Source organism: Dermochelys coriacea, chromosome 11 (genome assembly GCF_009764565.3).
Source record: "Dermochelys coriacea isolate rDerCor1 chromosome 11, rDerCor1.pri.v4, whole genome shotgun sequence".
NCBI classification, from domain to species: Eukaryota; Metazoa; Chordata; order Testudines; family Dermochelyidae; genus Dermochelys; species Dermochelys coriacea.
The window spans coordinates 54,611,354-54,630,758 of NC_050078.2; the positions used below are offsets into that span (position 1 = coordinate 54,611,354).

At 43.2% G+C, this 19,405-nt stretch overlaps 1 protein-coding gene across 1 annotated transcript in view; it reads right to left on the minus strand.

Moving 5' to 3' along the window:
• TMEFF2 (transmembrane protein with EGF like and two follistatin like domains 2) overlaps positions 1-19,405 on the minus strand; it is a 185,791-nt gene that overhangs the window by 39,292 nt on the left and 127,094 nt on the right. The window contains exons 6-7 of the mRNA XM_038422848.2: positions 16,148-16,296; positions 14,647-14,706 (exon numbers count right to left, since the gene is read on the minus strand). Coding sequence (XP_038278776.1) covers positions 14,647-14,706; positions 16,148-16,296 — 209 coding nt within the window. The remainder of the gene's footprint in view (positions 1-14,646; positions 14,707-16,147; positions 16,297-19,405) is intronic.

Here is a 19,405-nt window from a genome sequence, read left to right on the forward strand (position 1 = left end):
AAAAAGAATTTGAAGAGCAACTAATAAGAGACCAAAATAAATTGCTGTTAGCTTGTAAGTACATCAAAAGAAGGCAGCCTGCCAAACCATCAGTGGGGCCACTGGATGATCAAGGTGCTAAAGGAGCATTCAAGGATGACAAGGCCATTGCAGAGAAGTGAAATGAATCATCTGTCCTCACTGCACAAGATGTGAGAGAGATTCTCACAACTAGCCCTCTATTTAAGGTGACAGATCTGAGCAACTGTCCTAGATTGAGATGTCCATAGAGAACACTTTGGAACAAACTGATAAATGAACCAGTAATAAGTCACCAGGACCTGATGGTATTCACCCAAGAATTCTGAAGGAACAAAAGTATGAAATTGTAGAACTACTAACTGGCATGTAACCTGTTGCTTAAATCAGCCTCTGTACCAAATGATTGGAGAATAGCTAATGTAATGCTTTGATTTTTAAAAAGGGTTCCGGAGGTGATCCTGGCAATTACAGGCCGGTAAGCCTAACTTCAGTACCAGGCCATTTGGTAGAAACTATAGTAAAGGACAGAATTATCAAACACATAGATCAGGGATTGGCAACCGTTGGCACGCGGCCTGGCAGGGAAATCCACTGGCAAGCTGGGAAGCCTTGTTTACCTCAGTGTCTGCAGGTTCAGAAGCACACCCCTCAGCCCAGGCTGCTTCCCGCAGCCCCCATTGGTCTGGAACGGTGAACTGCGACCAGTGGGAGCTGCGATCAGCTGAACCTCCGGACACTGCAGGTAAACAAACCGGCCCACCAGCAGATTTCCCTGATGGGCTGCGTGCCAAAGGTTGCCAATCCCTGACATAGATGAACATGACATGATGGTGAAGAGTCAACACGGCTTTTGTAAAGAATCAACACGGCTTTTGGAAATGCCTCACCAATCTATTAGAATTCTCTGAGGGGATCAGCAAACATGTGAACAAGAGTGATTCAGTGGATAAAGTGTACTTGGACTTTCAGAAAGCCTTTGTTAAGGTCCCTCACCAAAGGCTCTTAAGCAAAGTAAGGAGTAATGCGATAACAGGGAAGGATACTCTCAGGAAACAGTAACTGGTTAAAAGACAAGAAACAAAGGATAGGATAGAACCTGTGCTGTTCAACATATTCATAAATGTTCTTGAAAAAGGGTTTAACTGTGAGGTTGCAAAGAATGCAGACAATACAAAATTACTCAAGATACTCAGTCCAAAGCTGACTGTGAAGAATTACAAAGGGATCTCCCACAACTGGGTGACTGGGCAACAAAATGGCAGATGAAATTCAGTGTTGATAAATGCAAAGTAATGCACATTTTTTGCACATTGGAAAAGATAATACCATCTATACATACAAAACAATGGGGTCTAAATTAGCTGTTACTGCTCAAGAAAGAGATCTTGGAATCATTGTGGATAGCTCTCTGAAAACCTCTGCTCAATGTGCAGCGGCAGTCAAAAAGGCTAACAAAATATTAGGAATCAACAGAAAAGGGCTATATAATAAGACAGAAAATGTCATAATGCCACTATATATATCCCTGGTATACCCACACCTTGAATACTGCATGTAGTTGTGGTTGACCAATCTCAAAAAAGATATATCAGAATTGGAAAAAGTACAGAAAAGGGCAACTCAAGTGATTAGAGACATGGAACAGCTTCCATATGAGGAGAAATTAAAAAGATTGGGACTCTTCATCTTAGAAAAGAGATGACTATGGGGACAATATGATAGAAATGTATAAAATCATGATTGGTGTGGAAAAAGTGTCATTTACCCCTTCACATAACACATGAACCAGGGATCACCAAATGAAATTAATTGATAACAGATTTAAAACAAACATAAGGAAGTACTTCTTCACACAACACACAGTCAACCTGTGGAACTCATTTCCAGGGGATGTTGTGAAGACCAAAACTATAATAGGGGTCAAAAAGGAATTAGATAAGTTCAAGGAGGATAGGTCCATCAATGGCTATTAACCAAGATGGTCAGGGATGCAAACCCATGCTCTGGGTGTCCTTAAACCTCTGACTGCCAGAAGTTGACATTGGATGACAGGGGTTGGATCACTTGATAAATTGCCCTGTTATGTTCATTCCCTTAGAAATCTCTGGCACTGGTCACTGTCAGAGACAGGATACTGGGCTAGATGCACAACCAGAATGACCATGGCCAGTCTTACGTTCTAATATGTGTGTATAAGAGAGGAAGGTTGGGCTAGTGGTTAAAGTGCTGGACTGGGACTCAGCGGACCTGGATTTAGTTTCCAACTCTGCCACAGACTGTGTGTGTGTCAGGCGTCTTTCTGTGCTTCAGATGCCAATCTGTAAAACAGATAACAATACTTCCTTTGTCTGTTTTATCTATTTAGACTGTACATTCTCTGAGGTGCTCTCTAACTATGCATATGTGCAGTGGTAAGCATGATGGCGCCCTAATCTCCACTGTGGTCTCTAGGTGCTACTGTAGTACAACTAAATGATAATATAAATAAACTTGACAAACTGGAATGATTCTGAATTGGGCTACCATCATCAGTTTTATTTGGTCTACTTCGAGACAAACGACTCACCATTGTGTCACCAAAAATCCTTTTCTCCTAGATCAAACGTATGATCTAGTCTAGGACCTTGTCTTTCCATCATATTTGCTTGTGACCCTTTCTGCACTTGCTATCTATTAGTCTTTATTCCACCATAAGGGAAATACACTTTCCATTGATTCTTGCTGCAACATGCTCAGGCGATTGCCACTTTAGCTGCTTTTCAATCTTCAACATACTCTTCTCCTTGCTTTGCTGTCTTATTCATTTGCTTGTTCTTCTGTCTCTCTGTGTGATAAAGATTATATCTGTCTACAAATTTGCTTTCCAGCTGTTACTGGTAGCTCCTACTCCATCTTCTTGGTGGGTAACTATATTTCATGGATGGTTGTGCATAGCTGTCAAAACCTTTCTTTATAAAGTGAGTACTTGTTCTTCATGATACTGTTCAAATTTTTAGAAGATCTGCCCCCTCCTTCCAGCTCTTTGTCTCATTTTCCTACTCTGGAAGGCGCTGTGTCAGGATCAATTTGGCTGAGGCTGAAAAAACAGATTTGAAGTTCCCCCCTATGCAAAGTTATTTTTTACATTTGCACGGAGCTCAGCTCTGGTCTTCTGCATATACATTTTGCTTTCACAGTCTTTAGGCTCAGGTTACATGTAACCAGCTACATGCCTGAATGCTCAGATAACTCAACAGACATTGGGAGGATGTGACATGGGTATCTCTAAACAAGGGCACAACAAGAATTTTCCTAAGGAGGGGGCCCTGAGGTCTATCCCGCCGCCACCTGAACCCAGCCCCAAGCTCCCTCTCCTGCACCCTCCCCTGGCACCCTGCCCCACACCCTCCTCTGCCACATTGTCCCCAGACCCAGTCCTGAACTCTCTCACACTGCCTCTGTACCCAGACGTGCACTCCCCCCCTTGCACCCAGCTCTACACACGCTCTCCTTCTGCTGCCCCCGTACTCAACTCCAAGGTCTCCCACTGCACCCAGCCCTACAATCTTTCCGCCCCACACGCAGCGAAATGGTCAGGCTGAAGAGCACCATCCCTACCAGGGGCAAAGCAGTTCTTGGAGCTCAAGATCCTCTCCCCCTTCTGTGTCTCCACTTCCGTAGGAAGCCTGAAAAGCCTGGAGCCAATCCTCCCATCAGTGCCCACTGCTCTGCTTCTCTCAGGGGCTGGGGATGCTCAGCGCCCATGGGTATAGGAAGGACTGTAAAAGGTGGAGGGGCCAAACAGATACACAGGGTTACTGTGCTGCTCATATTTGGCCTGGCCATCTCCCTGTCCTGATGGAGGGGCAGCTAGGTTAAATTTGAGTGAAAGGAAGGGTCACAACACCAATCAAATTTGGCCTGTCAGCTCCTTAATCATGACAGAGGGGCGGGCTGGTCAAATTTCCAGCTCCCCTCAGGGGCCGCGGGAGACAAGAAGGCTGGGTCTCCTAGTCTCCTCCACCTCATTGCAGCCATGTCTTCAAGCTACCTCAAGCAAACAATGACTGATTGGGTCCCTCAAATTACAGGAAAATTGGATAAAAAAAACGGTCTGGATGTTGTGAAAGCCTACACTAGGCTGAAAAAGTTGAAAAACATTTTTGTTCCATAGAGGGCTTCCATTGCCTTTGTTCCATTGTACAAAAACCTGATAATTTTTTAATGGATCATATCCTTGCGAATGTAACTAACATTTAAATAAATGTTTAAGAATTGTTGACTTTTAAGGCTTTTAATTGTTGACTTTTATGGAGTTTATAAAACCTTTGTACTGCAATTACAGGTAGCTAAATACCAGGCAAAATGTACATATATCCAGCGACTTGCCAAACAGCATTTAATCCGCTGTCCAGGTGTCCAAATATTGTATGTGTTTTCATTATTTAAGTTATGTCAGGAAAAAACACCAAAACTTGCTAAATAATGTATTCATTTAATGCGTGGCCACCTCCAAATTAGATCCTATGCAAATGGAAATCCACAGAGATCTGCACGTGCAAGGATCCAGTCTTCCTAACTGTTTTCTAAAGCTGCAGGTGAGGAAAGGTTTCTCTCTTCTGTATGATGGACGCACAATGTGCTACTTTATTAGGGTGACCATATTTCCTTTTGCTGAATAGGGGAAACCTGGTAAAATTACTCATATTCAAGCGAGTTCAATGGCAATCAGTCAGAGCTATGCAGTACAAATGTTCAAATTAACATCAAGTTGACTGAGCCCGTTAAAAAGAAATACTGCATAGTTGGATTCTTTTTATTTACCTTCTTATCTTTAAGGGTTTAGGGTTCACACAGGGAGAAGTGACACCATCCCCTCCCTCTCCCCCTCCCCCCCACACAAGGAGAGGTGACACTCCTGTGCACCTGTCTTACATGGGTGGGGGGGTGACCAACTGACTCCACTCTCCATGCCTGGCTGGCCCCCCAGGATGGACCTTCGTCTCCTGGTATCTGGTGCCACATCTTCCCAAGGCAACAAGTGTGTGTATGGGGGGGCACACAGGGTCACATACCCCCCCAGATTTCTGCCAGGGTTCGAACCTGAATGTGGCCAGCAGTAGCCTTTTTGCACTGTGAGGGAGGGAAGAGAGAGGAGCTGCAGGGATCGGCTCCTCCTGGCCAGGCTGGAAGGTCTTGGCCTTTCCCAGGGCTATGGCCCAGCCAGAGATAGTGGGGGAAGGAAGGGGCCTGGCGGCCAGGCTGCTGATGAGCTGAGCACTCTGACCAGGGGGTGGGTCTCTGCTCAGTGCTGGGAGCGGGACATGCCCGCTGTGGGGAGAGGGGGAGACGGAGATGATATGGAGGAGCAGCAGGGCTGGTTGTGTGTGCGAAGGGGCAAAGCAGGGAGAGGACAGTGAGTGGGGGACTGTGTAAAGGGCCGACAGGCGGTCAGCAGAGGTCACACATAACTGGCCACCGCCTGGCACCTGCCCGCACTCACCAGCCATCGCAGCTTGCAGCCAGTGCCGGCCGGAATGGGGACTCTGCTGGCCGAGAGCTGGAACACAGCGGGGCTGTGCTGCTGGACCAGCAGGGGGAGCATCTGGCCCCAAGCCCAGCAGCTTTGCCCCACCACAGACTGGCACACCCATCCCTACTGTTGGCCACTGGACCGCCCCACTCACCGCTGGTGGGCAGGCAGCTGGTGAACAGGGATCTGCCCAGCAGCAAGACCAGCCAGTACTGATGGTGGTGGGGAGACAGAAAATGTGTCCGTTTTTAAGAAAAAGTCAGGACACCTGCAGAAGGGCTTAAATATGGAACTGTCCCTTTAATACCAGGACATCTGGTCACCCTATACTGTATGCCTCACTTGCATATTCCTTAAAGAAAGATAGGAATACCGGGTTTACAAAGACACAGCAAAAACTACATAGTAGCGTGTATACCAGAGCAAAGTTGTAGGGCTATATTATTCTCCAGCATTTTAGGAAATGAATGACATGGACGTCTCTATAAAATTTAATTTAAAAAGAGACACTGTCAAGTAGTTTGTCAAATTTGAAGTACTTTAAAACTGTTATAATCTGGTGGGGGAATACTCTCTGAATTCCTAGCATACTATCCCTGAAATTAAGAATAAAATAATAGAGACTGTTTTATGTATAAGTTCAATGATATTTTTTCTCTGCTCTTGGGGTCCAATCTAAAGCCCACTGAAGTCAGTGAAAAGACTCGCATTGAATTCAATGGATTTTGTATCAAGCCCCTGAAGAACCAAACACTCAAGGCCCGATCAATGGTTATATGGGGATTTTTGCCTGAGTAAGGAGAAAATATTAATTAACAATTCATTTTTCACATCTGGATTAAAATTATCAATGTTATCACTAATGTTGCTAGTGAACCACAACACTGAAAATGGCCCAGCCATATTGGGATAGTCTTCACAGTGATCACAGGTGGGATGGGGAAAAAAAAAGGTGTTTGTCCAATGAAAAAAAGAATAAAACCAGTACAGGCATAATTCTAATGCCCAGCTTCTAAGAGGTTGTGGAGGGTAAGGAAACAAAACTTAGATATTATAAAAAAATGCTTGAAAGCCTGGGCTTAAAAAGGTATGAGGATATGGAAATAAAATAAAATAAAATAAAAAAAAAATCAATGTATACAAACAGCAGGCCTTTCTCATTTCAAGGAAATACTGACTGCACTACTCACAACTTAGAAACTATATTTTTAAATATTCCAGGAATTAATTAATTTATATATGTGTGTGTGTTCATACGTGTGCACACACACATACAACTCCTACAGTATTTTAAATGTAGCTTCTGAGTTGTAGGAATACATTTATTGCCAGTTTGTTTAGGGAAAAAAAATCCACCAATTCCCTCCCCCACAAAAATAATCCAAATGGTTGTATAGGGCAGAGGTTCGGGGGGGGGGGTTGGCAGGGGACGGGGGGGTTTGATAGGGGGTGGGGTCCCCAGGGGCGGTTAGGGGCGGGGTCCTGGGAAGGGGCGGTCAGGGGACAAGGAGCAGGGGGGGTTGGATGGGGAGGGTTCTGGGGAGGGGAAGTCAGGGAGTGGGAAGGGGCAGAAAGGGGGCAGGGGCTAGGCTGTTTGGGGAGGCACAGCCTTCCCTACCAGGCCCTCCATACAGTTTTGCACCCCGATGTGGCCCTCAGGCCAAAAAGTTTGCCCACCCCTGCCTTAGTGTCTTATTAAAAATGAGAGGGATGCGTGCGTGGGCACAGAGAGGCACACATAGAATGTAAAGCCGGAAGTGAGAGTCCAGTAAAACCTGTGGGCTTTTGGATGCTGGTGGTGGAGAAGCACCTGACAGAGTAATGAATTTCACGTCTGCTTGAAAGCTCATAGACACTCTCTCCCCCAATGCATATGTTAGTTTTGGTGAAAACTATGCACTCTGTCATTAGTTTATATTTATCTAAAATTATTCAGCCATGTCCATTTCTCAGATCAAAACCTGTCTGTGTAGAATGGGATCCTTAAAAGAAAAAACAAACAGAAAAAAAGAAATATAGCAAATCCATGGATAGATTTACATTTCCAGGTAAAGTGAGCTTTCAATTTTGTAAACAGTGAAGTACATAAATTTAGTGAAAAAATCACTGTGGTTTAAAAGAAGAACATTAGGAAGTAAGTATGGTAAATAAATGTATGATATTAACAGGTTATTATGAAAAACATAGCAGTACCTTAGAGATTGTTGGGGGTGATCCTTTAAGACCACTGTATTCTCGAGACTGGATGTGTGTGTGTAAAGGGAACTACCTGTGTCCCTTTAGTTACCCGATCCTTTACAGAGAGCATTTCACAGTATTAGGATCAATATAACGGACAATACCAATTATTCCCTTATTCCCTTTCTTCCTGGAAAAGTCAATTCATGTGATTCCATCCCGATGAGTCGAAAGAATAGTAAATATGGCAGGCGACCAGCTTGGCTTAATGGTGAAATCCTAGCGGATCTTAAACATAAAAAAGAAGCTTACAAGAAGTGGAAGGTTGGACATATGACCAGGGAAGAGTATAAAAATATTGCTCGTTCATGTAGGAAAGATATCAGGAGGGCCAAATCGCACCTGGAGCTGCAGCTAGCAAGAGATGTCAAGAGTAACAAGAAGGGTTTCTTCAGGTATGTTGGCAACAAGAAGAAAGCCAAGGAAAGTGTGGGCCCCTACTGAATGAGGGAGGCAAGCTAGTGACAGAGGATGTGGAAAAAGCTAATGTACTCAATGCTTTTTTTGCCTCTGTTTTCACTAACAAGGTCAGCTCCCAGACTGCTGTGCTGGGCATCACAAAATGGGGAAGAGATGGCCAGCCCTCTGTAGAGATAGAGGTGGTTAGGGACTATTTAGAAAAGCTGGACGTGCACAAGTCCATGGGGCCGGACGAATTGCATCCGAGAGTGCTGAAGGAATTGGCGGCTGTGATTGCAGAGCCCTTGGCCATTATCTTTGAAAACTCGTGGCGAACGGGGGAAGTCCCGGATGACTGGAAAAAGGCTAATGTAGTGCCCATCTTTAAAAAAGGGAAGAAGGAGGATCCTGGGAACTACAGGCCAGTCAGCCTCACCTCAGTCCCTGGAAAAATCATGGAGCAGGTCCTCAAAGAATCAATCCTGAAGCACTTAGAGGAGAGGAAAGTGATCAGGAACAGTCAGCATGGATTCACCAAGGGAAGGTCATGCCTGACTAATCTAATCGCCTTTTATGATGAGATTACTGGTTCTGTGGATGAAGGGAAAGCAGTGGATGTATTGTTTCTTGACTTTAGCAAAGCTTTTGACACGGTCTCCCACAGCATTCTTGTCAGCAAGTTAAGGAAGTATGGGCTGGATGAATGCACTATAAGGTGGGTAGAAAGCTGGCTAGATTGTCGGGCTCAACGGGTAGTGATCAATGGCTCCATGTCTAGTTGGCAGCCGGTGTCAAGTGGAGTGCCCCAGGGGTCGGTCCTGGGGCCCGTTTTGTTCAATATCTTCATAAATGATCTGGAGGATGGTGTGGATTGCACTCTCAGCAAATTTGCGGATGATACTAAACTGGGAGGAGTGGTAGATACGCTGGAGGGGAGGGATAGGATACAGAAGGACCTAGACAAATTGGAGGATTGGGCCAAAAGAAATCTAATGAGGTTCAATAAGGATAAGTGCAGGGTCCTGCACTTAGGATGGAAGAATCCAATGCACCGCTACAGACTAGGGACCGAATGGCTCGGCAGCAGTTCTGCGGAAAAGGACCTAGGGGTGACAGTGGACGAGAAGCTGGATATGAGTCAGCAGTGTGCCCTTGTTGCCAAGAAGGCCAATGGCATTTTGGGATGTATAAGTAGGGGCATAGCGAGCAGATCGAGGGACGTGATCGTTCCCCTCTATTCGACACTGGTGAGGCCTCATCTGGAGTACTGTGTCCAGTTTTGGGCCCCACACTACAAGAAGGATGTGGATAAATTGGAAAGAGTACAGCGAAGGGCAACAAAAATGATTAGGGGTCTAGAGCACATGACTTATGAGGAGAGGCTGAGGGAGCTGGGATTGTTTAGTCTGCAGAAGAGAAGAATGAGGGGGGATTTGATAGCTGCTTTCAACTACCTGAAAGGGGGTTTCAAAGAGGATGGCTCTAGACTGTTCTCAATGGTAGCAGATGACAGAACGAGGAGTAATGGTCTCAAGTTGCAATGGGGGAGGTTTAGATTGGATATTAGGAAAAACTTTTTCACTAAGAGGGTGGTGAAACACTGGAATGCGTTACCTAGGGAGGTGGTAGAATCTCCTTCCTTAGAGGTTTTTAAGGTCAGGCTTGACAAAGCCCTGGCTAGGATGATTTAACTGGGACTTGGTCCTGCTTTGAGCAGGGGGTTGGACTAGATGACCTTCTGGGGTCCCTTCCAACCCTGATATTCTATGATTCTATGATTCTATGATTCTATGATTCAGAGTTTTTATAAGTGGGCATGAAATTCTGTCTCAGGCCAGACCGATAATACAAAGTTTTGTCAGCACAGATATGTGTGAATAAACCAGCACTCCCTAGCTGGCGTAGCTAGGCCAGCAAAATCCCCTATGCAGACACAACTATGTTGACAAAAGAGTGCTTCTGTTACCATCACTAATGTGGTGTTCTAACACAGGCAGAAAAACTCCTGCTTTTGATATGCTGTGTCTACACTAGGGCAAGCACTGCTGTTATACCTATGCTGCTACAGCTATACCTGCAACACGTCCGTACTATAGACAAGGCCTCGGAGGTGCCCAATGATACCATTAGTCTTTAAGGTGCCACCGGATCCCTTGTTATTTTTGTGGATACAGACTAGCACGGCTACCCCCTGATACTAGGCATAGTAAAGGGACTTCTATTGAAAACCCTGGATTCATTAATTTGGATGTATTATTTCAGAGATACTGTGATGAAGGAAGTGCTATTTCTTCACATAAAAATCAGCCCAATGAGAAATATAGCATTCCCCTGAGGAAGTACAGGTTTCAGAGTAGCAGCTGTGTTAGTATGTATCCGCAAAAAGAAAAGGAGGACTTGTGGCACCTTAGAGACTAACAAATTTATTTGAGCATAAGCTTTCATGAGCTACAGCTCACTTCATCAGATGCATTCATCGGAAGTACAGTAACACACATTATACCAGAATATTCCTAAAATAATCATTAAACATATAGTCAAACAGCAATGCACGTTAGAGAACGTGAGAAATGCATGTTGTATACAGTCCTGCAAGTGGTTCTAAAACTGAAGCCTGAACTTCCAATGAACCTCAGTTTTATTTCAGTTTATTCCATCTTGACTAATAATTTACCAAGGGCTTTAGATATTTTTCAAAACGATTCCTTTAAACTCAAGTTTTCAATGGCGATTATTCCATGAGCACTGTGTGAAACTGGAGTCATATGGGTTGCTGCGCATGAACTTACCAGATTTCAAACTACATGCTTAGCAAAACTCAGTTACCACTTGTAGAGATCGGAGATTAAACAAGAATATATTTAAGTACAGAAAAGAAGCCAGATCCTCAGCTGGTGTAAACTGGTGTAGCTCCATTGAAGTCAATGAAACTACACCAAATTATATTGGTGGAGGACCTACACTAACAGGCAGGTCATCTTCTGGAACCCATATAGCTTCAAATCAGAAAAGAATTCACCAGGGATTAGTTATGAATTATAGCTAGATAAATATTATTGCATGAGAGCTATGACCCAGGACATCCGCGCCGTTTCCACAAAAGTAGGGACTCAGATTCAGTGCATGTCTTCCGGGGAGTTGGAACAACGTAGGAGCTGCAGCTCCATGACCTTATTTCTTCTGCTCTGGGATACTACAGAAGATTTGCCCGTGAGGAAAAAATCTTTTTTATTGATCTTCTTCTATCCTTGGACATCACTCCTCTCTCCTTTCCACAGACCCCAGTCCCTTCCACTTTCTGTAATGTTCACTCTAGTATCCTCACAGAATTCTCTGCAGTTTTTGATGCTCACAGACCTTCTCCAATACCCCTTTGTTTGTTTTTGCCTCACCTCTGCCCCTGCCTCCTGCAAAACAATTCAGCATCACCTTCTTCATCATCTCTAACCTGTCCTCTAATCTCCAGCAACTTGTTGCTGCTATTGATTTTCTTCTCAGGACTACTACTCCATTTCTAAGCTCCCCAAAGGGAAATTATCATAAATTTCCTGACCAACATCTAGCCGTTGGTCTTCCTTCTATTTCTTATTCCAAGGTATCTTCTGTGGTCCTCCCTCCCATCCTTCCCCCCGCTCCCCCAATGACCTACACCCACAATCCACCTCCTCCTGAATGGCCCTCTCCCTTGCTGCCACTGCTATTTTTCCCCTCTTCCTAATCCTCAACCTCTCTTTCCTCCATCTCTTTCCCTTGTTGTTACAGCTGAGCTGGTTTTTACTTAGCTGCACTTCTTTTGTTCAGACACCAGGTCATGTGGTTCATGACATCCTAAAGCTAAATTACTAGAGGCTAGCAGACTTGGATAGGCTAGCGCAACATTTTAAAAGGAGCCACAGGCCTTAATTCTCACCTGAGAGCCTCCACCGCTCTCTTCAGGTCTCAAGCAAGGAAATAGAGGATTTAACACAATGATATTGCTTGTCCTTTTTTCTAATTTAAAAGAAATCATTTTAGCCCAGCTCTGCTTCTCCCCAACCTGTCACAAGATTCAATCTCAGCCTTGCCTGTGTCTTAAGAAAACCGATTGCCAACTTAGAGGGGAAAGCTTGCATCAATCAAAGCTTTTGGGGATGACTCTGGAGAGTTTTCCTTTTATCACCCCTGCCCCCGTCCTTCTTGGAAAAGCTCCTTGATAAAGGAAAAAATATGGGGCATGGGGCATTTTGGCTCCTTCTCTACCAAAGTGAACCCACTGTGTCCTCCCTTCATGTTGTTTAGGTTCTACGGTTACTAACCAGTGCTCCTCAAGCTCATTGTGCCATAATCTGGCCCTGTATATTTTTTAAATCTCAATATATCACTTTTAAAACTGGAATGGAATAAACATTTTCTAACTGTGTGGCTTACTGTCCACATAGAATAACCACCCAGTATGCATCCTCACCCTAGATTACCAATTGGTAACTAATGAACAGTGAACACTTTCTAACATACATTCCAAGTAGCTTTGGACCAATTTTCTAAATTGCTGTCACTGAGGCCCTCTTCCTTAGCTACTTTTATTAATCATCAGGAATTTATCCCTAGGAAATATCAAAGTGACTATCTGTTGTGGGTAAAAGCTGAGATTATTCAATTTGGACAGCTGTTCTAGGGTCCAGGTTTGAAAACGTACCAAAAGATTTGTAGTAGTGTAAATAATATAAAGAGCCCATATTTTCAATATTTACAAGTCAGATTTTATCTAGATCCTTAACCACTTTTGAGGAGTTCCAGGAGCAAGCTGGAACAAAAGATTTAATTTTTAAGATATATACAATTTTGACCGAAAAAGATGTTGATAAGAAAACAATACAAATGAAAAGGTGAGAGAGGAATTTGAATAAAGAAATTGATCTAATGAGTGTCTCTCTATATGGGCTAGATGATACACATCTTCAGTTTGTATTACTCAAAGAATTTTTTTTAATGAAATATTTCATTTGACTCCAGTTAAGATTCATCATCTTTTTTGCTTCTCGGGAGGCGCTCTGTTGGGAGAATTGCAGGGAAAAGGGTACATACATGCACATCTGGTGGTTGGGTTCAGGAATTAGATGGCTTTGAAAGAAAATTATTAAAGAGATTCATCTTTTGACAAAATGCCAGCTTCCTAGAGTTCCCCCGACCTGCTTACTTAATGAGCCAGTAAAGGATCTAAATTTCTAACAAATGACAAATTAATTTATTTTTTATAGTTAGTTGCTAGACTTTGTATTGCACACAACTGGAAAAATGTGAACCATCCTCCTAAGGAACTGTGGTATAGTAACATATAGATTCTCCTTATTATGGAATAGCTTTCATACCAAGTACATGCCCAAGAAGCACCAAAAAGAGGGCAGATAGTTTGAAATGTTATCAACCTTTTTAGCATATGCAGAGGTGGAGTGCTTTCCAGCCAGTAAGCCAGAATCTTTAGCCAGGTTCTGGCTATTAATCTGACCTTGAATAAGTAACGTATGATATAGTTTTAACATTTTATTGTAACTTCGCCTTAATAAAAAGTTTTACAAAATTTTACTAGTAAAAATTATAAACCGCTAAGAGATAAACTGTATTTCATCTTCACTGCACAGCATATCAGTGGGGGTAAACCTGGCATTCAGAGCTTTGTAGCTCAACAGTACTCCCTTGTAAAGATCTATTTTCACAATATAAAAGCAACACAAGCTTAAGCAATTATACATTGCTTGCCACATTTTTAACAGGAACACTCCAAATGCTTCTATTCACAGTTCTAAAGTCAAGCTGTGAATATTTGCACAAAAGCTACTCATAAATTAATCCTCCTAGTAAGAAGATTTGAAAAAGAAAAATGTTCATCCAAAACAAAATTTGATAAACCCTACATAACATTTACACGTTTTTAATTTAAAATGTTATATCACGCTATGTAGCCATTAATTTTTACTGGAGCGTATAAATAAATTAAAGCCATTTATCATTTTTAAAAATCTATTATAAATACCTTATTAACTTTACATTCAAACACAGACATAATATCAATTCTAGCAGCATGTGATGACATAGCATCTATTGTATTCTAGGGAGGAGCTATACAAAACTATTGGTTTTCACATGTTGTTCTGACAACAATTTGCAACATTTGGTTCAGTGTGAAAGCTGTACTGATTTCCAGCAATACTTGCTGCCGGGGCAAGCATTTTGCAATGTTAACTAGTCTGACTGTCAATATAGGTTTTGTTTTTTTTTTTTGCCCCAGAGTGTTTGTACATTAATGATGATGAGACATTTGATAAAAAGAGAGGCAGTTTTCAGATTAACTTCCCCCCCCACAAAATATAGCAAATAAGTAAAAAAAATTTAAAGATTACGATACTTACAGTTTTGCAAACATAGGGGAAACTGTTCTCTCCCCAAAGATGTTGCCAATTGTACTTCTCATATTACTGATATTATAATAGGAATCTTACCTGCATAATCCGTTCTTGCATAATGTCCATCTTCAGACTTTGTGGTGGTAGTTGTGTTATCTGTGTTAAAAGAAATACAATGTGTTGATTTGACATTTCCTGCTGCTTTTGTAAAAGAGAGGCCAATCCTGTAAATCTCAGAGTGTAAGCAAGTAGATCCCTGCACCTATGCAGAGCTCCACTGACTTCAAGGAAGCTGTGTATGGGAGCAAGGATCTGACGGCAATGTGTCAATTGCAGGATCAGGGTCTTTGAACTGATTCACCTCATGTCGAGACACAAATCTGCCATTCCAGGATTAACATTTGTCTAACAATGTCTAACTGGATCTAAAAAGATCCAGTTACACTGAGGTGTGATTTCCTCATTTTTTAAATAATCTGGACCTGGTGATAATCTAATCTGAAAATGGTGAACAGGAAAGGAGGGTTCATTTTAAATAAATATTTTATAGGAATATAAATAGAATGTGTTTAATATGCAGGTTTAATAGGGCTTGGTAAATAGATGTGTTTAGGATTTATAGTTCAGAAGCAGAGAGAGGGCGGGGGAGCTATTAAGGATCCTGTGACTCAATGGCCATTTTATTTACAGAAACTATTTAAAACCATATTTTCCCCATTTTTATCTTGAGCACAAAATAGGCTTTTTGAAAATCAACTCAGTGGTTATGCTGGCGCACACACGAAATAGTACCACGTGCCCCTGAATCCTGATCTTAAAACTTGAATGCAGCCAGGTGAACAAGAATCACAGAGTTACTTCCTGAAAAGACATATGCCTTTCTGCTGGGAAGAAGAGGGTTGCCATATGCATTAGGCTGGGCTCTGTGACTTTGGCATCATGAAGAGCCAGATGACACAACAAACAATGGTGATAACATAGGCTCCTCTAAAGATATTGGGCCAGAGCCTCTGATCCATTAAGACTGTTTTGTGCTGCTCCACTGCACAAGGCAACCCTCGAGCAAGATTCCTCATATGCAGGAGAATCCCTATGCAGCTTGGAACTGTAATGCTGCCTCCCTTCTAACCTCCAGCACAGAGGTTGGGCTGAGGGAAGAGGATGTGACTGGGCAGTTCCTTTTGCCACAATGATGCTTCTGAGCTGGAACTGCCTCTTGGGGCTACAGATATGAGCCATACACAGCCGCCTTAATGCTATAGAAATTTGTGCTGGGGCCTGTTCTAGGGCTGAAGGGCCCCAGAATGGGCCATCGGGAGTGGGAGCAGGAAGGTTGCAAAAGTAGCTTAAAGCCACCTTTGCACATGTCTCTCTAGGGCTGCACCAACCAGAGCTCAGCCACAGCTCAGATATGAGGGCCAGTATTTCAAAACCTGTAATCAACAAAATTCCCTCTCCACCAGACCGCATCCTGTACTGTAAATTAGAAGAGTCTATTGAAAATGTAAGAAGTGCCTAATAAGAAGCCAGCCCTAGTTCTTATTTTTGCACAAAATTTGAAAACATTATTTGAAATGAATTTTGCTCTGAGCATTACCTTGACATCGACCCAAAGACATGACTTCAATTTTCTCCTGTTTCTGGCATGATGCTTCTTTGATTTGACATGCATTATCATAGGATTTCCCATCAGAAGCACAAAGAGGATTGAAGTTGGTCTGAGAACAGTCAATGTTGCACACACACCTGAAGAGATTAAAAACAGGCTAATATAAGAAAGCTTTCTCATGACATCCTAGATAAAGCACAAAAATAAAGACGGCTTGGAGGGTTTCCATGGCTGTACAATTAGGATTGATGGAATGAAGCTGGAAAATTCTGGTGAAGGGCTGTTTGTGGTTTTGGATTGGAATGAAATGCCAGGAAAAAAGTGAAAGAGAAAGAAAGCAAAAGAAAAATGAAAATGCAAACAACTGGACTTGTAAAACTAAATTAAAGCATGCACTACTGTAAAATAAATTACATACAGACAGATCCTCAGCTAGTGTGAGCTGGCATGGTGCCGATGAACTCTATGGAACTATGACCAGCTGTGAATCTGACCCATAATATATCACATTATATATGTACATATTTGTTTCAATTCGTGATTATATATAAACATTTATAATATTTATCCCAGACTGTAGGCACCTTTGACATAATTAAAGATACATTGGCATAAAAAATAATGCTATAGCTTCCCTCATCCTAAAGCGAGAAAATAAAGTAAATAACCAACCAGAAGTGAAATCATACCCAAACCCAGACATATTCTTTTCTCATTTATAAACGCATCATGCTGGTATCTCCTGAATCTGTATGTTGTATGGCTGATAGGCAATTCAGTGTTAGCATGACCACAGATGGATGCTATTTTAACTCTTCCAGGATGCACAGACCAGGACCCACCAACTCAAAGCAGCATCAGACCTGCCATAACAACAGATGCACAAATCTTTCTCCACTGCTACAGTGATCAACACCCACTCTCACCCAAGATGCCTTTCAAGATCCATGGATCCTACATATACCTATTACAACACGTGACACACCTAATCCACCACACTTCAAAAACAATTATGTGGGTAAAACCATACAATAACTGTGCTCTCAAATGAACTCATACTGAAAAATGGAGGCAAAAAAAAGGAGACAAAAAACACCCTATCACCTGTGGGTGAACACTTTTCACAGAATGATCACTCCATATCTGACCTCTCAGTCCTCATCCTCATAGGAAACCTGCACAACACCTTCAAAACACGAGTCTGGGAGCTTAAATTCATAACTTGGCTAGACGCTAAAAATTGTGGTCTTAATAAAGATAATGGATTTATGGTTCATTACAACAATCTATAACCCACTAGCCCCCTCATTTGTCCTGTGAGTAGAGAGAGGTTAACTGTCCACTTCACTTCGAATGGTCTTTTATAATGTGTGTTAACTACTTATGTTAAACAATCTGTACCACCTTGTATTTAGCGATGACATTGATTGTACCTTTCCTAGAAGAGCTCTGTGTGGCCCATTCATCGACAGAAGTCAGTCTGATAAAAGATATTGCCTCATCCACCTTGTCTCTCTAACTCTTCCAGTGTCAGAGACGAAGCTGTGCACAAGACATAACATTTTCAAAAGTGACTGAGGAACCAAAGTCTCATTGACTCTCAGTGAAACTAAGGGTATGTCTACACTAGCAGAGTTACAGTGCCGGCAGTTACAGCACTGCTCAGAGAGCACTGAAGGGAAACCACTGTTCACACTGTTCAGAGCGGTGCACTCTGGGCAGCTATCCCACAGAACATCTCTTCTTCTTCTGCCACTAAGAGTCGTGGGAAGGTGGAGGGAGTCGCGGGGCATCCTGGGTCCTGTCTCAATGCCTCATGATGCATTGCTTCACATCCCAGCAATCCCTGTGTTTCTGTCTGCATTTGGTGCCATCTTTCAACGGTTTGTGTACTGCGTGCTCTGCCTCTTCCGTCTGCAGGAATGGATCCCGCACTGTTGACCAGTAGGCTGCTCTCTCTGACTAACACATCATGAGTGGCATGGAGTTATTCCTTAAACTACAAAGGCAAGAGGAGTGCAACATTGATCCTGCCACAAGTAGTAGTTACGACAAGAGATTGCTTATGGCATTCACGAAGGTGCTGACCACAGTGGAACGCAGCTTCTGGTCTCAGGAAACAAGCACTGAGTAGTGGAATCACATCATCATGCACATCTAGGATGAGGAGCAGTGGCTGCAGAACTTTCGGATGAGAAAAGCCAGATTCGTGGGACTGTGTAATGAGCTCGCACCAGCCCTGCGGCACAAGGACACGAGAATGAGCTGCCCTACAGTTGGAGAAGCACGTGGTGATTGCACTGTGGAAGCTGGCTACTCCAGACTGCTACCCATCGGTCAACAACCAGTTCGGAGCGGGAAAGTCGACCGTTGGACTCATGTTGATGGAAGTGTGCAGGGCCATTAATCGCATCCAGTTCCGAAAGACCGTGACTCTGGGCAACGTGTGTGACATTGTAGATAGCTTTGCACAAATGGGCTTCCCTAATTGCAGAGGGGCGATAGATGGCACGCATATTTCAATTCTGGCACCAGACAACTTAGCCACCGAGTACATTAATTGGAAGGGGTATTTCTCTATGGTTCTCCAGGTGCTTGTGGATCACTGTGGGCGTTTCATGGACATTAACGCAGGCTGGTCTGGAAAGTGCATGACGCAAGCATCTTTTGGAGCACTGGCCTGTTCAGGAAGCTGCAAGCAGAGATTTTCTTCCCAGACCAGAAGATCACTGTAGGGGAAGTCGAAATGCCCCTTGTGATCCTCGGAGACACCCTGTCTACCCCTTAATGCTGTGGCTTATGAAGCCATACATGGGGCACCTTGACAGCAGCAAGGAGCAGCTCAACAACAGGCTAAGCAAGTGCAGAATGACTGTTGAGTGTGCTTTTGGCCATTTAGGCTGGCGATGCCTACATGGGAGGCTGGACCTGGCCGATGACAATATTCCTATGCTTATAGCTGTGTGCTGTACGCTCCATAATATTTGTGAAGGGAAGGGTGAAAGCTTCACTCAGGGCTGGACCGCTAATGCTCAGTACCTCAGAATTTGAACAGCCAGAGACCAGGGATATTAGAGGGGCACAGCATGAAGCCATAAGGATCAAGGATGCCTTCAGGCATCAATTTGAAGCTGAAAGACACTAATATTTATTACTACGCTCGGGAGTGCAGTGCTTGTAATGCTGGGAGGTTATTGTGATTGGTGCAGACGATGCACTAGGAAGGTTTAAGAAAATTGCCTGTTG